Source organism: Eleutherodactylus coqui, chromosome 6, assembly GCF_035609145.1.
Source record: "Eleutherodactylus coqui strain aEleCoq1 chromosome 6, aEleCoq1.hap1, whole genome shotgun sequence".
In the NCBI taxonomy this organism is placed as follows: domain Eukaryota; kingdom Metazoa; phylum Chordata; class Amphibia; order Anura; family Eleutherodactylidae; genus Eleutherodactylus; species Eleutherodactylus coqui.
The window spans coordinates 139,363,684-139,391,016 of NC_089842.1; the positions used below are offsets into that span (position 1 = coordinate 139,363,684).

General features: G+C 44.8%; 1 protein-coding gene across 1 annotated transcript in view; it reads left to right on the top strand.

The window, feature by feature from the left end:
• The first annotated feature begins 433 nt into the window (after window positions 1-433).
• Window positions 434-27,333, top strand: part of LMTK3 (lemur tyrosine kinase 3) — a 71,248-nt gene continuing 44,348 nt past the window's right edge. The window contains exons 1-2 of the mRNA XM_066605771.1: window positions 434-474; window positions 795-925. Of these exons, the coding sequence (XP_066461868.1) occupies window positions 838-925 (88 nt within the window). The 5' untranslated portion in view covers window positions 434-474; window positions 795-837. The remainder of the gene's footprint in view (window positions 475-794; window positions 926-27,333) is intronic.

Below are 27,333 nucleotides of genomic sequence, written 5' to 3' on the forward strand. Positions count from 1 at the left end.
GTCTCCATGACGACAGCCTCCTCCCTCCCCTCTACAGCATCTACTTTAGCCGAGATCCTAAAAGACAGAGCGCCTCGCCAATCACTATGCCCATATCTAAAGACAGGCAGGCGGGACAATAGGAGGGTCTCCTATCCATCACATAGAAGGGGGCCCTTGCTACATACAGAACAGGAAAATATCAATCTCAGCTTCATTAGATTTATTTGATACATCATTTCTACACACATAGATTAACATGTCCATATTCCTATCATTCAGTGGATTCTCTGCTCTGCCTAATAGCAGACAGCAACCATAGTATTTAATTAACCTCATCCTCCACCACATTGCATCTGTCTGGGAAGATCTCTTTTTTTTCCCCTTATCATTCCATGTGTCTATTTTGTATCCTCCAGACAGGCAGAGTTTTGTTTTTGACATGAGACCTAGATCCCTTCGTTCTGCAATGCTATCATACCAATGGGGAAGCAGGTAAGACGGGGCAATTCAATGGCCCTTTTTTTTTACTCTCCATCTCTGCTTACGAAGAGGGTGATGATGATGATGATGATGATGATTCCAGGCAGGCACAATAGGGGCACTGACATCATTTATACAGGCAAACAAATCCACACATACACCGCGTCACTCGGCTGTGTCCTTTAGTGATCTGGGGGGTTTTCATTATGCAGGAAGCATAGACTTTTTATGGTAGCTTATGTTGGACTGGAGATGTGGTCGCATGCTATCTGCATTCATGATATGCATTGCATTCTATGTTGTGCTTTTTTTTATTATATTTTATGCTGTAGCAGAGTGTGATCTCTCCAAGACCACGGAATTTGGCCCCCTAAGATGCTGAGAGTGGACCCCCTCTTTATCCTGGTGGTTTCCATGTCGTATTTCAACCCCGAAAAGGCCTTGGCAGCCCCAGCAGAAAGCGGTGAGCTACCTCCCCCCCCCCCCTTTTCCTTTTGTCCTGTGTCATTTCTATTGCATCCTATTTCATAGAGACTGCATGTGCTGCTATTTTACCTGGACTTTTAATGTTGATTTCAAGCATCTGCAAACCTTCTACACCGCTTGCCTTTTTCCGATTTTAGGCTAGGGTTGCACAGAGCGTTGCTAGTTATCTCATCATAGCCATTCATTTATCCTTGCCTCAGCCATTTTTAACCCCTTAAAACCCCTTGTTTATTCCCTATTTTAAAAAGTGCTCTTCTACAGGATTTCTACCTTCGTTCGTTGCAATGGCAACTATAGTTTAACCCTTTCAAATGCAACCTGTCATTATGAACTGTGCTTTACTTAGACAATAATTGCTAAGCCATTCCCTATGGGGTGATATAGTCCAAGTTGTATATTGAATGCAGTTTTTTTTTGGTCATGATGGATTTCTTGCTTAGTTAATATATAAGGTAGATTATTTGCATATGCTGTTTTGGTGAAAGTATCACACTCCGAGGCCTCCCAGGTTGGATGAATGTTAAAAAAGGTTAAACGTTGGTTGCTCTTGTGACTGTGCAATTCACTTTGTGCTTGTCTTCATTAAATCCCTGAGGCTCTGTCAAGTGTTTACCTCTGGTTCCCCATGGTATACATGGGTGTGATTGTACTTTGTAGCAGCAGAAAATGATATCACTCCGTGGAGCAGTGGGCAGCACACAATACGTAGAAATGGACTACACGGCCAAGAATGAGACTCCTCACTTGTCATTTAGTGCAGTGTCCCTGGGCCGTACTCATAGTTGTAGAAATTCTATGCATGCGGAGTAAATACACGCTACAATGGCGACTGATCATTAAATATATTCATATACCTTCATAATAATATACAGTTCTATATAAAATACTGCTTTGCAGTGTTTAGAAGGTAATGCATTAAAGCAACCCTCCAGGCCTGGAGAAACAAAGATGGCCAAACCACTTCTCTGACTACCTGATGCACAATGTGCATAGTATACATTGGTAGTCTAAGACACTATATGCTGCTCTGACTGGCCAGCACTGCTCATGTGGACAGCGCTGGTTAACTTCTTCATGACCATGGCCTTTGATGCCTAAATGTCCATATCAGCATGCCACACTTTCAAAACAATACAGTACATTCAGGGTTAATATTTTTTATTCAATGCCTTTTTTTTTGGTATAGATTGGGCTTTCTTATAATACCAGGACAGGGCCAGTATCTTTTTTAATTTTACATTTTATATAGAGAAAAGTGGCAGAAATAGTATAAAATTTACATTTTCTTCATTTTTTTCTACTTCTAATTTGGTGTAATAAACTTGAAAAAACTGATTTATAAAAAAAAATCTTCTTGCATTCCTGTACATAACAAGACCAAATATGTGTACTCCGATCAACCCATTATTAATGGAAGACCTGGAAACAATGGTCCCCATGTTACCATTCGCTGGTAATTCGGCTCACTTTGACTACTATGTTCATCACTTTTCATTGCTGAGAGCTGATCATTACAACTCCCTCCCACTTTATTAGAGTTGAAATGACAAAGTGCCGGCCCAACTCTTTACTGGCAGAGCGCTATCTGGGGAGATTTGCCACTAAAGTGGAGGACTAATATCTACAAATTGTAGTTGCATGGTGCATTAACAATTAGGATTTACATATACACATAGTAGACATGAAAGGGCTGATTAAAGCAGGTGTAGTGTCTTAATTAATGATACATACTAATGCAGTCAGAGAAGCAGATGCAGCAGAGGCGTAACTTGAAGCTCCCGGGCCCTGATGCAAAACCTGTAACAGGACCCCCAACTATAATGCTTTATTCCTAGTACTGGGCTCCCTATATGGAGAAGGGAGGCCTTATGGGCCCCCTAAGGCTCCTGAGCCCGGGTGCAACCGCATCCCCTGCATCCTCTATAGTTACGCCCCTGTGGTGCAGCCATCTTTATTTCTCTAGGCTCAAAGGGTCACATTAATATACATCTTTCATGTCCTTGCACCATTGGAGCTAGCAGTCTATTTCTTTAGTTTGGGTGCACACACCAGTGGGATAGTTCCATTTGGATCCAGACAAATTACTCCATGTTTTTCATTTCACCACACTCTTAAAATACAAATTCTGAATGCCCAGCCGGAAATCCATGACCTCAGTGAGAGAAGATGGCAATTCCAATTAATAGTTAACTAATTAAAATGGAAAAATGGAAATTGTTATAAGTTCATTGATCTCCTGTCTCATAAACATTGCTTGATTAGTCATGTAAGTGGATCGAATATTGTTCTACTTGATGATTAAAGTAAGATGCATAACAAGCTGACCAATGCGGAGCGGAGGTCGCCGCTGTCCCATTCACTTCAATGACAGCACCAGAAATTACTGAAGTGCTTGAAGTCAGTAATCTTTGGCACTGCCATTGAAATGAATCCTGCACCCCATTCACTTGGGGACCAACCAGCTCTCCGTTTTCTGGATCGTTGGGGGTGCCAGCAGTCGAACCCCCACTGATCATAAAGTTGTCCCCTTTTATGTGGATAGGAAATAACTTCATAAGTTGGCACAGCCATTTTACAGTTTTGCAGCTATGAGACACTGGTGCCTTAAATAAGGGGTGTAATAGTGGATGCAGAGATGTAATGTTGTTTGCAACTACTGCAGCCTAACTGAAAAGGCTGTTCTACATCCTTGAAATCCTTGAAGCCTGATGTTTTGACCCTTTGTGGGACTTTATAGTAAAGCTAAAGCTATTTAGCTCTCACTACATTTTAGGCCCCATTTACACTGACAGATGATCGCTCAAAAGTCGCTCAAACGATAGTTTGAAAGTTTTGAGCGATCATTTTTGCATAGTCTATAGTAGCTAAGTAGCTACTAAAGAGCTAAGCAGGCGGAGCGGGATTCAAGAAAACTAGAATGGAATGATGAATGACTCATGCACGAAAACTGCACGATGTCCGTGCATTTAGATCCAACGAGTCTCACTCAAAAGACAGCTTTGAGTGATTTTTGAGCAAGAATCATTGGGTCTAAATGGGCCTTAAAGGCCTTACTATCAGCTGTAAAATGGATGACTGGAGAACAATTCCCTCTTTGTACAAAGATATGTGGCTTGGATGCTCCTCTGGAGATAGTCATGAAGTTACCAAACTTTGACTATCTTCAAGAGGAGTCTGAGTGCTTTTCTGATAAGAAACATCGCTGACCACAGATGGACTCCTATACAGTCATTTAGGGCAGACCTAGTGGCTTTGGCGGGAAGACCTCAGTAGTTAAGAACAATTCCAGGATAAACAATACTTGTAACTTATTTTGTGGTCCTTATGTTCTGTGTGGTGGAGTTGGTTCAGTATTTTGGTGCACCTTGTGGGACTTCACTGAAAGCCATGTATTTTTATTTAGATTAAAAAAACTTAGTTTATTCAGTAATAGGAAAAAATGGTCTGATGCGTTTGCAGAAACTGCACCACTTCTGTCAATGAGCTGTATCTAGTATTGCAACGTTCACTTGAATGGGGCTAAGATGTAATACCATGCACAACCTATGGAAACTATGCAGACTTTCTCTGTTTTCCCCTAATCTTCGGCAAACCTCTGTAATTGAATCTTCTGTTGATCCTTGTGTTTTTAAGAAAGTCTCAGAATCTAATGTCTGTGTGGGTTTGCTCTTACATTAGGACTCATCAGGACAATGGAGAACCCAATGTAAATGCTGAACATATGGGCACTCCATGCAGATATGGTGGTCTTTTTTTCAGCTTGGAAACAGAATCCTAATATGTCCATGCCAACCATGATAATTGCTAGTCTATAGCATTTTTTTTTAAATATTTATGCTAGGTCGTTCTCTACACTGTGAATTGTAGTTCCTCAAGAATTTGAGATACATACACACTGCATATCCCCAGATAAATTCAACCAAACCCAACAATTTACCAGGAACAGCCTCCATATTAAGTATATGACGGGGTATCTTGCAATTTCCCCCCGATAGCAGATGTTGGAGGAAAAGAAGGATCAAGCAAGTTTCTTTTCAACATGTGCGATCCTGTTTCCAAAGTAGTCAGCTGCTGCCAGACTAGTCTCACCATTGACATGAACATGCACAAAATTACACAAGTAGAGATGAGCGAGCGTACCCGCTAAGGCAAACTACTCGAGCGAGTAGTGCCTTATTCGAGTACCTGCCCGCTCGTCTCTAAAGATTCGGCTGCCGGCGTGGGTGAGCGGTGAGTTGCGGGAGTGAGCAGGGGTAAGCGGAGGGGGGGGGGGAGAGTGAGATCTCCCCTCCGTTCCTCCCTGCTCTCCCTCGCCGGCAGCCGAATCTTTAGAGACGAGCGGGCAGGTACTCGAATAAGGCACTACTCGCTTGAGTAGTTTGCCTTAGCGAGTATGCTCGCTCATCTCTATACACAAGTCATGAAAATGGCTGTTGGCTGTCTTATGCATGTTGCCAGCTTTAGTGTCCTGCACAACACAAGCTTAATACACTGACATGACTGTGTCAATAAGAAAAATCTTAATACTGGTAATTCCGTAGGCAAATAACAAAAGCCACCACACTGCTGTTCTCTGGGAAAACTAATCAATGTTTTTTTAACCAAGAAATTGGTAGATGTAAAGCTCGATACAGATCTATGTTTTCAGAAATATTCCCAAATTAACATTTATCACCTGTTCACACTGGGGTGCAATTGCTAAAACCAGCATCAATCATGTGAGCTGACATTCTGTATACCCCTTTCCTCCTCTCTGCACCCCTCCACGGTGAGGAGGAGCTTGAATGGTGCCTTGAACAAGCATGTGTGCTGCCTTTCAGCTCTATGGAACTGCAAGAGATAGTTGAGTCTGTACTTCACTTTTCTTTGGCAGTCCCACATAGTTGAATCAAAATCAGCTGCCTTTCTGACCTTCTTGGGGTAACACAACAAAGGGCACCACACCCTCTTGTAAATTTAATATATGTAATACACATGCTAAAGTGCTACGGATGTAGTTACATGACCACTCAATTTACAGCTGATATAAGACCTCAGTTAAAGAGGTCTGTCATGGCACAACACATTCATGCGATGTATTGGTGCCTATGTCGGTGAAATGTAATGGAGAAGGCTGGTTTAATCCAATTTTCTTTAGGGGTGATTGAACTGGATCTTCCATCCACATGTTTCCCACTTTTTATTGAAATGATAACAAGACAACTACACTACCTGGACAGTTCTTTCTCTTCAAACTATTGCCAAACAATAGAAAACATTTGGTTCTCCTCTAGTTTAGTAGACAGTCCGGATAATCTTATAGAAAAAGTCACTCCTCTATTTTAGTAGGCAGTCCAGATAGGAATATCTACATGCCAAAGTAAAAACAAAACAGATACCTTATTTATACGTACAGCTCATGTAGCAAATGTACTAACATATTTAGTACTGTCTATCTTCTATCAGCTTTTTTAATCTTATAGAAAAAGTCACTAGGTGGTTGTTGGTCAAAGTTACCACCACCTCTAGTAATCTGCTTTTTGTTCCTTGTGCTTTAATTTGAGATTTTATTAGATCCTCTAGTGTGCTTTTAGAAATTGGATTGGCAGCAGGCCTGAAACTTGTAGCATTTATCTGGGTTTATGTTCTGCAGAATGACCTCAGACCTTCACTTCCTCCTTTCTAGATGAGACACAGTCAACATCATGGCTTTCGAACTTGATACCAATTGTAACTTCTTTGAAAGTCATTCTTTGATTCTGCTGCAGTATGACTTTTAGTGTATTACTGATTCCTACTTCTTTCTCACTGATGGACAGCCAATAAGATAGTGCTGCAACCAGGGCATTATTTAGCGATTAGAGATGAGCGAACCTACTCATATCGAGTAATTACTCGATCGAGCACCGCTATTTTCGAGTACTTCCGTACTCGGGTGAAAAGATTCGGGGGGCGCCGGGGGGCGAGGGGAGGCGTGGCGGAGCGGGGGGTAGCAGCGGGGAACAGGGGGGAGCCCTCTCTCCCTCCCTCTCCCCCTCACTCCCCGCTGCAACCCCCCACTCACCCACGGCGCCCCCCGAATCTTTTCGCCCGAGTACGGAAGTACTCGAAAATCGCGGCACTCAGGCGAAAAAGGGGCGTGGCCGAGTAGGTTCGCTCATCTCTATTAGCAATCATTCTACTTTGACGACCATTATTGATAATTTCCCAATGGTTCTTTCAAGTGCGGCCTGCTTCTGGATGACTGGTTCCAATCTCTCTTCTATAGTAGTGAAACTAGAAACCTTTTAATCAGCTTCGTTAATCTAACCACTGATTTTTTTGGTGCTCAGATATTAGCTTCTCCAGCCAATCCATGATCAAAGACTAATGAGGACTTTTGTTTAGTCCCACATAATCTCTTTGTAAAGAATTACTGGGTTAATCTTGGAAGTGGCAGGGGTGGAAAGTTATTTGTTAGTTTCTGCACAGGTCACAGAACTGAGGGTACTCTCCACATTGGCATAATTCTTTTCTAGCAAGGCTCATGATTCAGTTGCACATTAGGTTGTAGAATTTGTCGACACCGATTTTGTACTTTTCTATCCAGATAGCAATTTTGGGGTGATGCCCCCACTTTTTTAACTAAGAAATTGGTGGATGTTAAGTTTGATACAGATCTAGTTAGATTTTTATCACCAGCAACCTTGAGGTGTCTGCAAAAGTCTTGTTATAGAGTTACATTAGTGATTTCACCAATTAATTCATATACTTTTTGCTGTATATGAATCTGAAGTGGTTTTAACCGTAGTTAAGGATCTATGCTCTTTTTCCAATGCCTCTACAACTTCTTCATTCATCACTACAGCAAACTCATGGAATATTCCTTTTCTACCAACAGCTCCACCTGGGTTCATCTCAGATTTAATGTAATCAAGGGAATTTTGTTTATAACTATCTCCCCCATTCTTTCTCCATTGAAAGGAAGGTTTATCTATTGAAGCTGAGAGTAAATCACTAGGCTTATGTTTGCTAATCAGAGTGAACATGGGCTGGTTAGCTCCTCTCCCAGTTGCTGAAATAGGTACACTTGCTTCATCCAACAGCAACAGTGTAATTTGACATTTTCCCAGACTTTACATCTTTAACCACTGCTATTCCGATATCCACTACAAGGTCCATGTCCCAAGTCATTGGTCTATCTTTGCTATGCAAAGTTCTCATGCTTTACACAGCTATATAGCCTGACCATTGACACTAAAGCTAATATACCTTGGATCTTGGACTGTCTTGGACAGCTTGACAGTTCTGATTATTTTATGAGTGTCTCATTTGAAAGAGAACATATTTGTAAAGTTTAAATCTGGTTTAGATGTACCTAGGCTTAAATATTAGGGTACTAAATTTATATAAAGGGCTGGCATGCTCTGCAGAGCTATAAAATGTTTTGAATGTTTCTTGTCAGGCCCCACCCCTGAGGAGCCTATTGTATAATGTTCTCATAGATACACACTGGGAACAAATCTTAAAGAATGAAAATCTCAGAAAAAACAGACAAACATGAATATAATATACTATCTCCATGCAGGTAGGTTCCTGGGCAGAATTTAACCCATGCTCTCAAACCTGAAATGCCTGAAACAACTAAAGCTGGCCATACACATTAGATAGAACTTGAACATTTGTTTGGTGAACAATTACCTGGTGAATGATTGTTTCTCAGACATAGCTAAACACATATTAGTCTATATTTGTTGTTCAAGTTATTCATACTGGCCACATGTTCAATAAGGCTCATGAGGACTTTTGTTTAGTCCCTTTGTAAAGAATTACTGGGTTAATCTCGGAAGTGGCAGGGGTGGAAAGTTATTTGTTAGTTTCTGCACAGGTCACAGAACTGAGGGCACTCTCCATACTTACGAACATTTTTCTGGGGACCTTCTTTCAAAGAAAAAACTTTCAACCAGCTACACACAACCAGATCAGATTCCACATGCGGGAGCCCGCAGCAGAATCCGACCCAGGGCCCAGCCGGCATCTGTGCATACTTGACATCCTTCTCCTTTTCTGTACTGCAAATGGTCTGTACAGTAGACAATCGGTACCCACAACCGTTTAAAATCCCTGCTTTTCCCGCGCCATTACTAGGCGTTGACGTGAGTACCCATGACCTTTCCGCAATGTCATTGCTCAACAGCCACAGGTCAGATGGCTTCCATTGAGTTCAATGAAAGCCGTCTGTGTGAAAACTGCTTAGAAATAGAACATCATCGGAAAATTGCAATTGATTTCCCCTCATGTGCAGGAAAAAACATTTTTCCATAATATGCTATGGGCGGTATTTGCTGCAGAATCCGGAGGCAGACGTCCGCTCCATATTCCGCAATGCAAATATGCCCATGTGCAGCCAGCCTTTATGTAGGAAAGGTCTTTCATCCAAATATTGGACACCACCGACTTCTTTCCACATGATGACACTGTTATCAGTTGGCTAAAACAATTGTTCATTGTTATATTCCACCCGACAAATGATCACTTTGGTTGAAACTGTCCATTTCCATCGACTTTACTCTGTGTGTGGTGTGTATGGGCATCTTAAGGGTCATTTTACTTTAACAGATATGCCCATGATGACAAGCAAAAGTTCACAAGGTTGATGTTCACTTACCAATCCTTCACTAGGGCTGATTCAGGCTTTATTAAAGAACAAAAGATTGTTCATATGATCATTTGCCCCCCATAGAGCTTTATCATTGTCAGCACTGTATCTCAGGTTCTCATGTTTTTGTGTAAAATAAAGGTTGCAATAACCCTACAAATGAGCATTTGCTAGTTCTTCGGGTGATTGTTGATACATTCACACAACCCGATAATCTGGCAAAAGAATGTTCCAGCCGAACCATCAGGCTGTGTAAAAGGCCTGTAAGGCACCAGACAAATTATCTTTAGATAATGAGCTGTCTCATGAGTCATGCACTGAATACCCAGTGAAAATATTGACTTTAGAGGAAGCAGTAAAAATCTTGCCTTATTCCTCTCAATTACATTACTGTACTTTTGCAGAGGCTATCACACTCATTTGCTCTGCTTAGCTGGGTGTTGAAGCCCACACGTGACAGCAGCTCTCCTACCTATGGCACTAAGGTTTTCTTAACTAACAAACTACTAAAACTTTCATTGGTAGCAAAGGTAATCAGCAGTGGCTCAAGGTGAACTTATACTACAATTTTTTTATTCACTTTTCTTTAAATTGCACCACTGAAATAAATTATCACATTTCTGAAATACTACAGTCAGTTTTATAGGAGGTCAATTTTATAGTAGGTCAGTTAGCCTATCAGTATGTTCTTGGATGTGGGAGGACACCAGACTCCCATGAAAGCCTTGTCCTTGATTGAATTCTAATTTATTTTTAGTATATTGTCATAGTGCTCTGAGTGCCATTTTTTTCTGATCCAGATCTCCAAATCCTCTGCATAGGCATAACTCTAGAATGCAAAAGAATGACTGTCGTCCCTGCAGTCTGCGAGAACTCCATCCTAGGACAGATTGAATGCGGCTTGAGACCAGAGAGACAGGGCCTAACACCATAGTGTTGTTTGTTCCTGTCATGCATACCATAAGTCTGACAGGAAGGAAAGGTGTAGTGTTAGGCCTTGCCTTTGGCCCTTCCCACTCTAGTCTAGAGCTGCATTCAACCCATCCTAACTATATTCTAGTACAGTTTTTTGGCAGGCTGCAGGGATGGCCCCCATTTTTTTCCATTCCCGAGAACCCCTTTAACCCTTTGCAATCCAATTTTGGATTCAGGGTTTCCTAGGGGGCTTTCTCTTTCTGCCATTTTACAATGGCGCCATCTGCTGTACAGGCTTCAATCAGAATGTTGGAAGACATTAGACAGTGAATTAGAAAGGATAAAAAGATAACATTCTTGCTGCCTGGAGCCACCACTGCAGCACCTCAGGTTTAAAGGCTTTGAAGCCTTATAACAGCTCTTTCCTGTTGGCTGTGCAACATCTGCAGAAGCTGAAAATTCTTGTTGTAGAAGATTGTGTCCCCTTTGTTTCAAAATCTTTGATCTTGAGTTTTGCGGTTCCCAAGTATTCTAAACAGGGGGATTTAGGACAAGGCTATATGACGTACCCAAAGTCAATATTACATTTGGCACATGAACTATTTATTTTAAGAACTGTGCAATAGAGTAAGTGGTATATAGTAGAACTGTGTGTTCATTATTAAGGGTTCATTCACATGTGGTAGATTTTGGCTTGGATCCACACTGAAATCCATGGCATGCTTTGCAGTACGAATTTTGGTGCACATACGCACTGAAATCCGAGTAATAATCAGAACCATTTGGTGTAGATTTTGATGTGGATCCATAGCAGATTTTAACCTTTCAAGAGGTGGAGTCGTCCCTGGATCTGCGGCAAAATCCACATCAAAATTTGCAGCAATGGTACAGATTTTGATGCCGATTTTACAGCAGAATTCGATGTGGATTTTCTGCTGCAGAAAATCCACGCCAATTCAACTATGTTTTCATAGTAAGTCAACCTGTTTATATAAGCAGATATACCGTATTTTTCGCTTTATAAGATGCACTTTTTCCGCCTCCAAAGCGGAGGGGAAAAGTTCCTGCGTCTTATAAGGCGAATGTGCCGAAAATTTGTTCTGATCGCCATTTTTAGCGCGATTGCAAATTTAACGCACGAACAAATGTGCGATCAGTTAGAAGATTTCTCTCCTCCTGTCAAAAAAAAAATCATTACTCACCTCCCCCGGCATTCTGCGGCGCTGCTGCAGGCTGTCGCTCCCTCCTGGTCCCCGGCAGAGCATTGCTTTCTGTACGCAGGGCTTGAAATCCCCACCTCATGACATCATTGAATGGCTGTGATTGGCTAACACACGTGCGCCTTCAGCCAATCACAGCCATTCAATGATGTCATTGAATGGCTGTGATTGGCTGACGGCGTGTTTTAGCCAATCACAGTATTAGCTTTCTGGAGGCGGGGATTTCAAGCCCTACATCCAGAAAGCAATGCTCTGCCGGGGACCAGGAGGGAGCGACAGCCTGCAGCAGCGCCGCAGAATGCCGGGGGAGGTGAGTAATGATTTTTTCCCCCTATTTTCGTCTTATAGACCGGTGTGTCTTATAAGGCGAAAAATACGGTATCTATCACTCATTTGTTTGCAAATCATATAGGCTGGGTTCCCATGGGATGGAAATCCAGCGGAAATCTGCTCCAACAAGCCACGAGATTCCCGGGGAGAGCTGCAGCTTCAAAACCCACGGCATTTCGCCACAGGTTTTGGAGCTGTTTGGCCGCCGGCATTCCGTTGCGGCTTTCTCTCGCCATAGAGAAGAGTGAGGCTGCAGCAGGAAAAGAAAAGAATTGACATGCTGTGGCTGCCAATTCCGCACCGCGGCACCAGTTCTGCCTGGCTTTGCTGCGACTGATTGGCCGCCCCGTGTGGACGACATTTTTGGAAAATCTCGTCCACATGGCTGGCTAATCCTGGGATTAGGATCCGGGGGTGGATTTGCTACACAGAAATTCCACACGAAATTTCAGTGGCAAATCCGTCCCGTGTGAACCCAGCCTTAGTCGTTCACATTCACTGTACGAGTGAATGTGAATGACTAAACAATCGCTATTTACATGTGACGATGTATAAACAAGCGAACAATGATTTTTATGCGTGCATAAAATGAACAATAAATGAGAAGTAAACAAATTCCTGTTCATCATTCAACAGTTGCTCTTGTTTACTTTGAATGATTAGCATTTAAATTCATATGATCCAATGATTTTTTTGAATGACAATCATTCATTGTAAAAGGGCCCTTACGATGAGCAGTATCAAGACTTAAAGGGGATGTGTCATTAAAATGAAGCTTTGCCATCTGTAGTTTGCTCCCTGTTCTCAACAAATTCTTGAGGTATATTCTTCTAATTTCCGGTGATCACAGGACAGGTAACATGACCCAATTCAGCACATTTTTCTCAGATCCACCGACATCACATTGATATCTGTTTTCTACTAGCAGCTGGGGTAGTTGACGCTATGTCACAAGTGACGTTGTTGTATTGCCTTTTCTACAAAGGCAGAGTCTCCAGCCATTTGCGAAAGTGTACACATGTACTGTACCACTAGGTACCAGCACATGCTTTGTTTAATCAGGAGCCGTGGTGGGATGGAGCTGTACAGTACTGATAAGGGGAAGGGTGGAATTCGGGCTGTAAGGACAGAACTAGTACTGGCATAGAAGCCAGCACTACTCCTCTAAGTTTAAGTTTATTTCGTTCAGTTCCTGCCAAAAATTGCACCAAAATATTGGCGTAATTCACTGCAATTTGGCGTTATTTTTTGTGCAATTTGGGCTACTCCCTCCCTTTTTTTAACAAAGGAACTTTCCTTTGTTGGATACAGCAAAAAAAAGTGTCCACCATAAAGGGTTTATATCACCAAATGTGAGATACTGTGAGACATGCATTCGCAGGCCTGCATGCGATAAGCATATCCCCCGATTAATGTTGAATGCTTTTCAGACTGGTGTTTCTCACCTTTTTGCTGTTTTATTGATTACTTCATCTGTCATGGCACCGCAGCTCTTCCGGTCTGCAGTGAAGGGGTAATTGCCCAGCAGGAGTAGCGACAGCTTCTATGTGATTATCACAGCCACTGTGACAATTGTCAGCACAGGAAGCAGAAAGTGCTGACCATAGCGCAGCAGCCCAGGTTGGTATTGTACGCACAGCTCACATTGCAGTTCCAACTCGGCCCGCTTTGCTATGGTCAGTGCTTTCTCTTCCCTGTGCTGATTACAGTGACAGTGGGCCTGGGAATCAACTGTTCGCCAGTGATCTGAGCAGCAGGACCCTGACGATCATCTATTGATGACCTGTCGGTCATCAATTGAAAACATTTAAGGAAATCCAAGAATACCCCTTTAAGTTGAAGCTAATATATATAACCTGCAACATACATAAAATATACATATGCTTTGCTGCAGTATGAATCATTACAGGGAAATCTAGTTAAAATAGAGATGTAGAAGAGCCAAAGTAACATGAATAACACTGTTCTGTCTACTGTGATAGCTCATTGAACTGAAATAACCAAGTATATTTTGTGTTACATTCCTGTAGATAGCAGCAACATTGTTACAATATGTTCCAAATGAAGAGCGAGCTGTACTATATTTACAAACGCAGCTCTATTACAGCTGTACATTCTGGCATGTAGTTTAGTCGTGCCAGAAGATAAGGTACTGAGGGTCCATAATCTCAGGCCTCCACCAATTTGCTAAATAAAAAGACTGTAGCTGGTTGGAGAATGTCATCAGTGAAATTCCTGACACATCATTTTACATGGCGAGCTACTGAAATCAGGCGCATAAAACTCCACTGATCATATCTTCTGACATGACTATACTGTATGACACATCAGAATAAACTCTGAGAATTAAGGTAGCTTGTAATAGCTCCATTTGTTCCCATTTTATTCTGAATATCATAGAATATTTCATATAAACACAACAGTTTGGGGTTTGGTGGTAAAAGTCTGAAAAATATGACTCTCACAAGATCGGCATTGGTCCGGAGTATTTTCTTATTAGTAAGTACTTCACCCCAGATCACAATTCGACAGTCTTTTTCTGTTAAGTACTTAAAGGTGTTTTCCTGGCAAATCCTATTGATGATCTATCCTTGGGATAGTTAATCGCTGAGGACCTGCCACTCAGGATCCCCAGGCTCGCTGTTGATGCAATGAGGCCAGACATCATCATCTAGGTCGGAAGCAGAAGCATCATAAAGGGCTTCATTCCCATTAGAAATAAATAGGAGTGCTGCCTCCTATTACACTTTTGCGTCTGACTCCCTGTGTCAGAGCAAGAAGTGCTGGAAGTGTAATAGGATGCTTCCGCTGACAGCAGGCTGGGTGATCAGTTCATCGCCAGGGATCCTGAGTGGCGGATCCCCGGCGATTGACTATTGATGACTTATCCTGAACCCTGAAAACTAAGCCCCCACAGCTCCGGTCACAGTATTCCCCCACACTACAGCAACAGCAGCCACCATGCAGCATGGCACCATGTGAACGGGCCTTTAGAGCTTAGCTGTCCATAGTGTTCAAGTGAGAAGTCTTCAGCTGCTGTCTTCAGGGGAACCTCTATGTTCCAATGAACCCACGAGTTGCATGCAGAAATATAAGGGCAGGCTAGATGGAGCATGTGGTCTTTTTCTGCTGTTAATCTTTTAATCTTTCCTTTTTATTTGTGATATTTTTAATGTTGTACTTGAGACCTTCCACCATTTTTGTAGCCCCTCTGTGGATTTCTGTTTGGGAATTCTACAGTGTGATGTCATGGCAGCATAATATTAAAAAGCTAAATTTGAAAACTGACATGGCATCGACAGTCGTGTGACTTATTAGTTTTGGGCGCTGGTCCAGGTGATTTCATAACATCATCCCTGGACCATGTGATGCATCGGACGACACATGCCCAGTGTCATATTGCGCTGGACACCTAGGGTATAACATCTCTCTTCAGGTCCAGCACTGGCAGGCTGACTGGGCCATCTTTGAGCCTGGTAAGCCTATCAGGTTCTTTGTGAGGGTGTTTTAGCCAGCTCTCTTGTACAGGGGATGCTGGTTATACTGTTAGTTTTCTGGCTTGTGTGCTGTGGATCAGTGATGCTGTGTTCAGTGGATCAGTACTCAGCGGTTCTGTGTTGTGAAGTTCCATACTCGGTTTCCATGAATCCTGTGTTTAATACTGTAGTGCTCTGTGGCTTGACATTCCATGGCCAGCATCGTTTGTTCATCTTGGACTTGATCATGGCTTCTTTCCTGCAGCAGAGTCGTCCTTTTCAGGACGGCTGCTCAGCTTGAGTGGCTGGTTCGGTATGCATGGTTCAGGTGATACCTAAATGCCATTATCACAGTTTCCTGTTGTAATCTATTGTAGTATTCTATGTTTGACCATAGATATTCTGTTAAACAATGTTTAGCTCCAGAATTAATCATCCTCAGTTGCACCTATTAGTCAGTCGTATGTGACAGAAACTGTTGCTTCTGTTAAAACATTGCATTGAAAGCAGAACTGATACCTAAATGCTCTTGTAAATGAATTTATGTTGGACGTTGAGGACGAATAGCCTTATAGCATACAGTATGTTGTATGATCTCCTGTGATATGGGGAATTGCAGAGCACCCTAATTTTGATTTTTTTCGTAAGATTTCTTTAAATCTGAGTAGCATCCATATGCCGCAGGGACAAATAAAATTGATTGTTAACATGAATGGGAATTGTAGCTGTGCAAGAAAAATTATGTGGATGGTACCACATTAAAAATGTATATGCTATATTAAAAACTGGCAAACACAGCAACAAGTAAATGCTTGTTCATGCTAGAGTGTGATTTTCTATCCTGCTCACTCGAGGTTTGCAATCAAGCAAGATCACTTAGTGTGACTAGTAAACCTCTATAATTTATAATACTCCAGACTGAAAACATAATAGTAAGAAAAACATCTTATTGCTCAGCAAGTCAAAGTGTACATGTAATTGATGCATATGTTTATTTCACATAATTTCCTCTTTCCATGTCCTGGATTCTTCTACCAAGACGGCAGATATTACTTCTCCATGTAATAGAATTATATTTTCTTTCCTTCATTTACTCATTTACTAATTAAGTTAATTATTGACTATGAGGCCTGCAGGTAATGTGGAAACTTTATTTCCTATGACGTTTGTGATGAATAAAAGAGAATCAGAGCTCTCCATATTGTAATGCCCTGTATGTAGAAATGAGAAATATGTATGTAATATGGAATTTATACAGTAGAAAAAATGGAAAGCGTTTGATATTATCATACAGCCAAAGGGTCTACTCGTAATATCACTCACATGTTCTTAACCACCTCTCCACTTTGTTTACAAGGGTGTCAATTGTCTGGCACTCACTTGTACTTATGGTGGTTATGCCCAGTGTTGTTCCTATTTTAGGGCCATGTGATGAGCCTAGTTTCTAGGGTGTTAAATATCCAGTTTCCTAAGTCATACTCAGTCCTACTCTTGCAAGAGAACTTATTCTGCAGCACTTTCAGGTCATTTTATTATTACCCCACCACCACCACCACCAAGCTGGGTACTCATTTTACCTACCTCTGAAGGATGGAAGGCTGAGTTTACCTTGAGACGGCTACCTGAATCATGCGGGGATTGAACTCGCTAAGGAATCAAGCCCACAAATTAGCTCAACATATCTGCATGGCAGCAAGGCTCCACGTAGCAGCGTAATGGAAATTCCCTCTCTGTCTGTGTTGATGGTCAAGGAAAGAGTGTTGCGCATGATGCTATCGGGTCCGACACAATGGAGAGATTCCACCAAACATGAATACCACAGTCATACTTCTTAGGATTTACACAGAGGACTCCACCTCTTACTTCATAATAAGAACTATGCTATTTTTCATTTTGTTCCTCATATTTTGGGAGAGATAACCCCCATCTGCCTGGAATAGTGTTTTACATTTTATCTTATATCACTTTTGTACTGTATAAATATATATGGTTCTTTGAGTTGTCTACTATATTGCAGGCGAGTTTGATTCGTAAAAACTACCTGTGCTTCCAGTGCCTTGCCCATTGATACTGGAACTGTAATAGGGTATTTTGGAGGAGTTTATTCTTACTACTATCATGATTAGAGATGAGCGAATGTACTCGTCCGAGCTTGATATTCGTGCGAATATTACGGTGTTCGGGATGCTCGTTACTCTTAACGAGCACCACGCGGTGTTCTGGTTACTTTCAGTTTCCTCTCTGAGACGTTAGCGCGCTTTTCTGGCCAATTGAAAGACAGGGAAGGCATTACAACTTCCCCCTGTGACGTTCAAGCCCTATCCCACCCCCCTGCTGTGAGTGGCTGGGGAGATCTGATGTCACCCGAGTATAAAAATCGGCCCCTCCGCGGCTCGCCACACATGCCTTGTGACTTAGCTGAGGGAAAGTGCTGCTGCTGGTGCTGCTGTAGGGAGAGCGTTAGGAGTCAGTGTAGGCTTCAAGAACCCCAACGGCCCTTCTCAGGGCCACATCTACTAGTGTGCAGTACTGTGTTAGCACAGTATTTTTATTTATTTTTGTCCAAAATTGGATCTGCAGAGCATTGCGCCCTGCAATAGGGACAGAAGTGGGGGTTAGGCAGGGAGAGTGTTAGGAGTTAGTGTAGGCTTCAAGAACCCCAACGGTCCTTTCTAGGGCCACTTCTATCCGTGTGCAGTACTGTCCAGGCTGCTGTTAGCAGTGTTGCATTTTATTTTTTTTTTCTCAAAACCGGCTGTGCAGAGCATTGCACCCGGCATTAATACTACAGGGATAGAATTGTGTAGGCAGGGCCAGAAGACATACATTATTCATTGAATACACGCAGTGGGGTCTTCCCTAAGCTAAAAAGGAAAAAAATTATATTTGGCCTGCCTGTGTCAGTCCTAAGGTCTGCGTGTACGTGTGTGCTGCGTGTACAACGTACAAAAATCAGACGCAACCAGCTACGGTTTACTGCAGGCTTGCGCCATTGTCTTTCCTGACTGGCAAATACCTGCTCTGCTACAGTTAATAACTCTGCTACACTATACTTGTGTGACACTTTTTGAGGGCCACACCACAGATATTAAACTTCTTGTTCATTGAATATACGCAGTGGGTGCTTCCCTTTGCAAAAAAGGAAAAGAAATTATATTTGGCCTGCCTGTGTCAGTCCTAAGGTCTCCGTGTACGTGTGTGCTGCGTGGACAACGTACAAAAATCAGACGCAACCAGCTACGCTTTACTGCAGGCTTGCGCCATTGTCTTTCCTGACTGGCAAATACCTGCTCTGCTAGAGTTAATAACTCTGCTACACTATACTTGTGTGACACTTTTTGAGGGCCACACCACAGATATTACACTTCTTGTTTTTCATTGAATACACGCAGTGGGGTCTTCCCTAAGCTAAAAAGGAAAAAAATTATATTTGGCCTGCCTGTGTCAGTCCTAAGGTCTCCGTGTACGTGTGTGCTGCGTGTACAACGTACAAAAATCAGACGCAACCATCTACGCTTTACTGCAGCCTAGCGCCATTGTCTTTCCTGACTGGCAAATACCTGCTCTGCTAGAGTTAATAACTCTGCTACACTATACTTGTGTGACACTTTTTGAGGGCCACACCACAGATATTAAACTTCTTGTTTTTCATTGAATACACGCAGTGGGGTCTTCCCTAAGCTAAAAAGGAAAAAAATTATATTTGGCCTGCCTGTGTCAGTCCTAAGGTCTCCGTGTACGTGTGTGCTGCGTGGACAACGTACAAAAATCAGACGCAACCAGCTACGCTTTACTGCAGCCTAGCGCCATTGTCTTTCCTGACTGGCAAATACCTGCTCTGCTAGAGTTAATAACTCTGCTACACTATACTTGTGTGACACTTTTTGAGGGCCACACCACAGATATTAAACTTCTTGTTTTTCATTGAATACACGCAGTGGGGTCTTCCCTAAGCTAAAAAGGAAAAAAATTATATTTGGCCAGCCTGTGTCAGTCCTAAGGTCTCCGTGTACGTGTGTGCTGCGTGGACAAGGTACAAAAATCAGACGCAACCAGCTACGGTTGAGTGCAGCCTTGCGCCAATTTCTTTCCTGCCTGGGAAATCAAATCACTGGTAATACAGCATGCTGAGGGGTAGGGGTAGGCCTAGAGGATGTGGACGCGGCCGAGGACGCGGAGGGCCAAGTGAGGGTGTGGGCACAGGCCGAGCCAGTGCGGTGGCCAGGGGTAGAGGCAGGGCCAGACCGAATAATCCACCAACTGTTTCCCAAAGCGCCCCCTCGCGCCATGCCACCCTGCAGAGGTCAAGGTGCTCTACGGTGTGGCAGTTTTTCACAGAGACCCCTGACGACCGACGAACAGTGCTGTGCAACCTTTGTCGCGCCAAGATTAGCTGGGGAGGCACCACCAACAGCATGCGCAGGCATATGATGGCCAAGCACCCCACAAGGTGGGACGATGCCCGTTCACCGCCTCCGGTTTGCACCACTGCCTCTCCCCCTGTGCCCCAACCTGCCACTGAGATCCAACCCCCCTCTGAGGACACAGGCACTACCGTCTCCTGGCCTGCACCCACACCCTCACCTCCGCTGTCCTCGGCCCCATCCAGCAATGTCTCTCAGCGCAGCGTCCAGACGTCGCTAGTGCCACAGTTTGAGCGCAAGCGCAACTACGACGCCACGCACACGCACGCTCAAGCGTTAAACGTGCACATTGCAAAATTGATCAGCCTAGAGATGCTGCCGTATAGGCTTGTGGAAACGGAGGCTTTCAAAAGCATGATGGCGGCGGCTGTCCCGCGCTACTCGGTTCCCAGTCGCCACTACTTTTCCCGATGTGCCGTCACAGGCCTGCACGACCACGTCTCCCGCAACATTGTACGCGCCCTCACCAACGCGGTTACTGCCAAGGTCCACTTAACAACGGACACGTGGACAAGCACAGGCGGGCAGGGCCACTATATCTCCCTGACGGCACATTGGGTGAATTTAGTGGAGGCTGGGACAGAGTCAGAGCCTGGGACCGCTCACGTCCTACCCACCCCCAGAATTGCGGGCCACAGCTCGGTGGTGGTATCTGCGGCGGTGTATGCTTCCTCCACTAAAGCACCTTCCTCCTCCTCCTCCTCCTCCAACGCAACCTCTGTCTCGCAATCAAGATGTGTCAGCAGCACGTCGCCAGCAGTCGGTGTCACGCGGCGTGGCAGCACAGCGGTGGGCAAGCGTCAGCAGGCCGTGCTGAAACTACTCAGCTTAGGAGAGAAGAGGCACACGGCCCACGAACTGCTGCAGGGTCTGACAGAGCAGACCGACCACTGGCTTGCGCCGCTGAGCCTCCAACCGGGCATGGTCGTGTGTGACAACGGCCGTAAGCTGGTGGCGGCTCTGCAGCTCGGCAGCCTCACGCACGTGCCATGCCTGGCCCATGTGTTTAATTTGGTGGTTCAGCGCTTTCTGAAAAGCTACCCCCACTTGTCATACCTGCTCGGAAAGGTGCGCCAGCTCTGCGCACATTTCCGCAAATCCCACACGCACGCTGCCACCCTGCGGACACTGCAACATAGGTTTAATCTGCCAGTGCACCGACTGCTGTGCGACGTGCCCACACAGTGGAACTCTACGCTCCACATGTTGGCCAGACTCTATGAGCAGCGTAGAGCTATAGTGGAATACCAACTCCAACTTGCGCGGCGCAGTGGGAGTCAGCCTCCTCAATTATTTACAGAAGAGTGGGCCTGGTTGGCAGCCATCTGCCAGGTCCTTGGAAAATTTGAGGAGTCTACCCAGGTGGTGAGCGGCGATGCTGCAATCATTAGCGTCACCATTCCTCTGCTATGCATCTTGAGAAGTTCCCTGCAAAGCATAAAGGCAGACGCTTTGCGCTCGGAAACAGAGCCGGGGGAAGACAGTATGTCGCTGGATAGTCAGAGCACCCGCCTGTCTATATCTCAGCGCGTTGAGGAGGAGGAGGAGGAGCATGAGGAGGATGAGGAGGAGGGGGAAGAGACAGCTTGGCCCACTGGTGAGGGTACACATGCTGCTGGGCTGTCATCCTTTCAGCGTGTATGGCCTGAGGAGGAGGAAGAGGAGGAGGAGGAGGATCCTGAAAGTGATCTTCCTAGTGAAGACAGCCATGTGTTGCGTACAGGTACTCTGGCACACATGGCTGACTTCATGTTAGGATGCCTTTCTCGTGACCCTCGCGTTACACGCATTCTGGCCACTACGGATTACTGGGTGTACACACTGCTCGACCCACGCTATAAGGAGAACCTTCCCACTCTCATTCCCGAAGAGGAAAGGGGTTCGAGAGTGTTGCTATACCACAGGGCGCTGGTGGACAAACTGATGGTAAACTTCCCATCCGACAGCGCTAGTGGCAGAAGGCGCAGTTCCGAGGGCCAGGTAGCAGGGGAGGCGCAGAGATTAGGCAGCATGTACAGCGCAGGCAGGGGAACATTCTCCAAGGCCTTTGCCAGCTTTATGGCTCCCCAGCAAGACTGTGTCACCGCTCCCCAGTCAAGGCTGAGTCGGCGGGAGCACTGTAAAAGGATGGTGAGGGAGTACGTAGCCGATCGCACGACCGTCCTCCGTGACGCCTCTGCCCCCTACAACTACTGGGTGTCGAAGCTGGACACGTGGCCTGAACTCGCGCTGTATGCCCTGGAGGTGCTTGCTTGTCCTGCGGCTAGCGTCTTGTCAGAGAGTGTGTTTAGTGTGGCTGGGGGAATCATCACGGATAAGCGTACCCACCTGTCAAACGACAGTGCCGACAGGCTTACACTCATCAAGATGAACAAAGCCTGGATTTCTCCAAACTTCTCTTCTCCACCAGCGGACAGCAGCGATACGTAAGCAATACGTAGGCTGCACCCGCGGATGGAAGCTACGTTCTCTCTCACCATCCAAAACGGGGACATTTCTGCTTCATCAATCTGTGTCTAATATTCCTCCTCCTCCTCCTGCTCCTCCTCCTGAAACCTCACGTAATCACGCTGAACGGGCAATTTTTCTTAGGGCCACAAGGCTCACTCATAATTTTTCTAAACAATTTTTATATGTTTCAATGCTCTTAAAAGCGTTGGAACTTTAACTTGAACCAATTTTTCGTTAAACTGGGCTGCCTCCAGGCCTAGTTACCACTTAAGCCACATTAACCAAAGCGATTAATGAGTTTCACCTGCCATCTTGGTTGGGCATGGCCAATTTTTGGGATGTACATTAGTACTGTTGATACAGCAATTTTTGTGGGCCCTCGCCTACAGTGTAATCAAATGAATTTTTAGCCCACCTGCATTACAGCTGACGTTACATCCGCTGTGTTGGGCAATGCAATGGGATATTTTTGTGTATCGCCGGTGGGTTCCAGGGAGCCACCCATGCTGTAGGTGCACACGGAGTTTAACCTACATCTGTCCACTTGTAAAGAACCCCAGTCTGACTGGGGCATGCAGTGTGGGCCGAAGCCCACCTGTATTAAGCACGACATTACTACCTCAGCTGTGTTGGGCAATGCAATGGGATATTTCTATGTACCGCCGGTGGCTTCCTGGCACCCACCCATGCTGTGGGTCCACAGGGAATTATAAATGCATCTGTTTCCACTTGTAAAGAACCCCAGTCTGACTGGGGCATGCAGTGTGGGCCGAAGCCCACCTGCATTAAGCACGACATTACCTCAGCTGTGTTGGGCAATGCAATGGGATATTTCTATGTACCGCCGGTGGGTTCCAGAGAGCCACCCATGCTGTAGGTGCGCACGGAGTTTTTACTACATCTGTACACTTGAAAAGAACCCCAGTCAGACTGGGGCATGCAGTGTGGGCCGAAGCCCACCTGCATTAAGCACGACATTACTACCTCAGCTGTGTTGGGCAATGCAATGGGATATTTCTATGTACCGCCGGTGGCTTCCTGGCACCCACCCCTGCTGTGGGTCCACAGGGAATTATAAATGCATCTGTTTCCACTTGTAAAGAACCCCAGTCAGACTGGGGCATGTAGTGTGGGCCGAAGCCCACCTGCATTAAGCACGACATTACTACCTCAGCTGTGTTGGGCAATGCAATGGGATATTTCTATGTACCGCTGGTGGGTTCCAGGGAGCCACCCATGCTGTGGGTGCACACGGAATTCCTATTGCGGAGTTGTACCTGCCTGTGACTATTTATAAAAAACCGCGGTCTGACTGGGGCGTGCAGACACCTTGACAGAATGAATAGTGTGTGGCACATAGGTTCCCCATTGCTATGCCCACGTGTGCAGCTCCAGATGGAGGTGGCACAGGATTGGATTTCTCATTGCTTCTGTACAGCATTGTGGACTATCAGCCCGCCCCTTTTATGGGGGGGTCGCTGCCTAGCCATGCCAACCCTCTGCAGTGTGTGCCTGCTTTTCCTGTGGCAGACGCACTTATACATAGACATGAGGGTGGTGTGGCATGAGGGCAGCTGAAGGCTGGGCAGGGACAGTTTGGTGTGCGCTGTGGACACTGGGTCGTGCGGGGGGGGGGGGGTTGGGCAGCATGTAACCCAGGAGAAGTGGCAGCGGAGTGTCATGCAGGCAGTGATTGTGCTTTGTTGGAGGTAGTGTGGTGCTTAGCTAAGGTGTGCATTGCTAATGAGGGCTTTTCAGAAGTAAAAGTTGTTGGGAGGGGGGGGGCCACTCTTGCCGGTATTGTGGCTTAATAGTGGGACCTGTGAACTTGAGATGCAGCCCAACATGTAGCCCCTCGCCTGCCCTATCCGTTTCTGTGTCGTTCCCATCACTTTCTTGAATTGCCCAGATTTTCACACATGAAAACCTTAGCGAGCATCGGCGAAATACAAAAATGCTCCGGTCGCCCATTGACTTCAATGGAGTTCGTTACTCGAAACGAACCCTCGAGCATCGCGATAATTTCGTCCCGAGTAACGAGCACCCGAGCATTTTGGTGCTCGCTCATCTCTAATCATGATCCACTTTGTTTCTATTAGTTTTGTCCGGTTTTCTATACCCCATGTGTGGGCAAATTAGGCATCGTTATGTGAAAGGTTTTCATGCAACTTTAATAAAACTTAGTGAAACTTTAATGTAATTTATAGTCAGGGGTGGATTGGTAAGTCAAAGTGGCCCTGAAAAAGATTACAGAGTGTCCCCATGTTGTAGGCAGCCCAAACCGGCAAATAAGGGGGGTGAATATAAGTAGGCAGGGGTCAGCAGATCTCCTGCCACGGGCACGAAGTTGGTAAGAGGGAAGAAACCTTTGCAGCATGCATAGATCGTCACAGCAAATTTACTGTGTGAAGCACAGAACATGTTAGAACTGGAGGTATATTTAAAGTGCCTCCATGATGTGAATTAACACCATAGAATGGCTTGTCTTTAGCTGCTGTGACAGACATTTATGTCATGTGTCCTGCGCCCGCATGATCCCTGTGCTTACTGACAGCCGAGCTATCCATGTAATGTGAAGGATCAGAAAGACTCCGGTCCCTGTCATTTAACTCCCTAGATGTCATAGTCAATAGCGACCATGGTATCTAGGGGATTAGACAGAGGCAGGGAGCTTCCTCTCTTACCATAGGTCTCCAGAAATGCAATTACAGGATACCAATAGGTAATCAAGGCAGCCAGAGGCCTAGGAAAGACCTCTAGGCATGCCACTGCTGTATGATTATTACGCAGATCCTTCAGCACAACCTAATAGATGGCATTGCAGTTTGGAACACACATAGAATAATTCTTTGCTATACTGAGTATACCAAAGATTACTTTGTGAGTCTAAATAAATAGTGGAGTAAATGTTAAGAAAGTTTATTAAATTTTTTTTTTACAGAGTTAAAAAAAAAATTATTTTGCAGAAGTGAAGAAAAATAAAGCACATACAATATCATTATAACCATGTCCCCCCCCCCCCCCTCCACACTGTCAGCATAACGATCGTTCTCCTCTGCCACAGCTGTAACAGCTGTGGCAGAGAAGAACGATGTTAGCCCATTGAATTCAATGGAGCCGGTAATACAGCCGGCTCTATTGAAAGCAATGGGCTGCCGGCGATCGCGGGATGAATTGTCGGAAAGGGGTTAAATATATAAGCCCTTCCCTGCAATTCATCCAGAAATGTGTAAAAATAAAAAAAATATATATATATACTTACCTGGTCCCGGCAGAGCGATGTTAGCCCATTGAATTCAATGGAGCCGTCAATACAGCCGACTCCATTGAAAGCAATGGGCTGCCGGCGATCGCGGGATGAATTGTCGGGAAAGGGTTAAATATATAAGCCCTTCCCTGCAATTCATCCAGAAATGTGTAAAAATAAAAAATATATATATACTCACCTGGTGCCGGCAGACGGAGTTCAGTGCGGCAGGCTGCAGTTCTCCTGAACTGCTCTGAACAGCTGTGAGTAGTATTCAGCAGCCGGGGATTTAAAATCCCCGCCTGCTGAATAAGATGCCTCTGATTGGTCACAGCCTGACCAATCAGAGGCCAGCCCTCACTCACACCCATTCATGAATTCATGAATGGGTGAGTGAGGGCTGCCTCTGATTGGCTCAGGGGCAGGATGAATGGGTGTGAGTGAGGGCTGGCCTCTGATTGGTCAGGCTGTGACCAATCAGAGGCATCTTATTCAGCAGGCGGGGATTTTAAATCCCCGGCTGCTGAATACTACTCACAGCTGTTCAGAGCAGTTCAGGAGAACTGCAGCCTGCCGCGCTGAACTCCATCTGCCGGCACCAGGTGAGTATATATATATTTTTTATTTTTACACATTTCTGGATGAATTGCAGGGAAGGGCTTATATATTTAACCCTTTCCCGACAATTCATCCCGCGATCGCCGGCAGCCCATTGCTTTCAATGGAGTCGGCTGTGTTGCCGGCTCCATTGAATTCAATGGGCTAACATTGTTCTGCCGGGACAAGGTAAGTATATATATATTTTTTATTTTTACACATTTCTAGATGAATTGCAGGGAAGGGCTTATATATTTAAGCCCTTCCCGACAATTCATCCCGCGTACGCCGGCAGCCCATTGCTTTCAATGGAGTCGGCTGTGTTGCCGGCTCCATTGAATTCAATGGTCAGTGCTCGTTTAATCGAGACGAGTATCGCGTGGTGCTCGTCTCGAGTAACGAGCATCTCGAGCACCCTAATACTCGAACGAGCATCAAGCTCGGACGAGTATGCTCGCTCATCTCTAATCAAGACTAACATTGTGAATAATCACAGTATATAAGAGCCAAATAATACTCCCAGACTATGACCACATAATACTACCGCAGTTTTGTTGAAAAAACACAAAGATCAATTCCCCCCCCCCCCCCCCCTTTCTGCACACACAAAGTGACAATATAGCTGTATATATTAGATCTACACAGGCACTTTGTAGACCGTATAAATGCTCACAGTACTGTTATATCCAGTGATCACAAGTAACATCACTTCTGACTGGAGTTGTTCACTTCCTTTTTCCTAATTTGGCCCAGACCGTCATGATGAGTTCTCCTGGCCACAACTTTCACTGCTCAATTTTCCAGGGATCTAGCTTCATTTTCAAAACTTCCATCTAATCTCTCCATCCATAGTGCCTCAGATAGTAGTAATGCCATTTGAGGTGACCCACATATTAATACTATCCCACTTTTTGTGCTCCCTGTAGGTCTCACATAGTAAGTACTACGTTTCGTGTCCCACACACAGTAAAAGTGTCCCCAATCAAAAATAATGCTCCTCTTATGCCTCCACTCAGTAAAAATTCCCCATATTGGCCCCACTCACTAATAGTGAGTGGCCTCAGTAATAATGACTCATTTAGGCTCCCACTCAGTAATAATCCCCCTC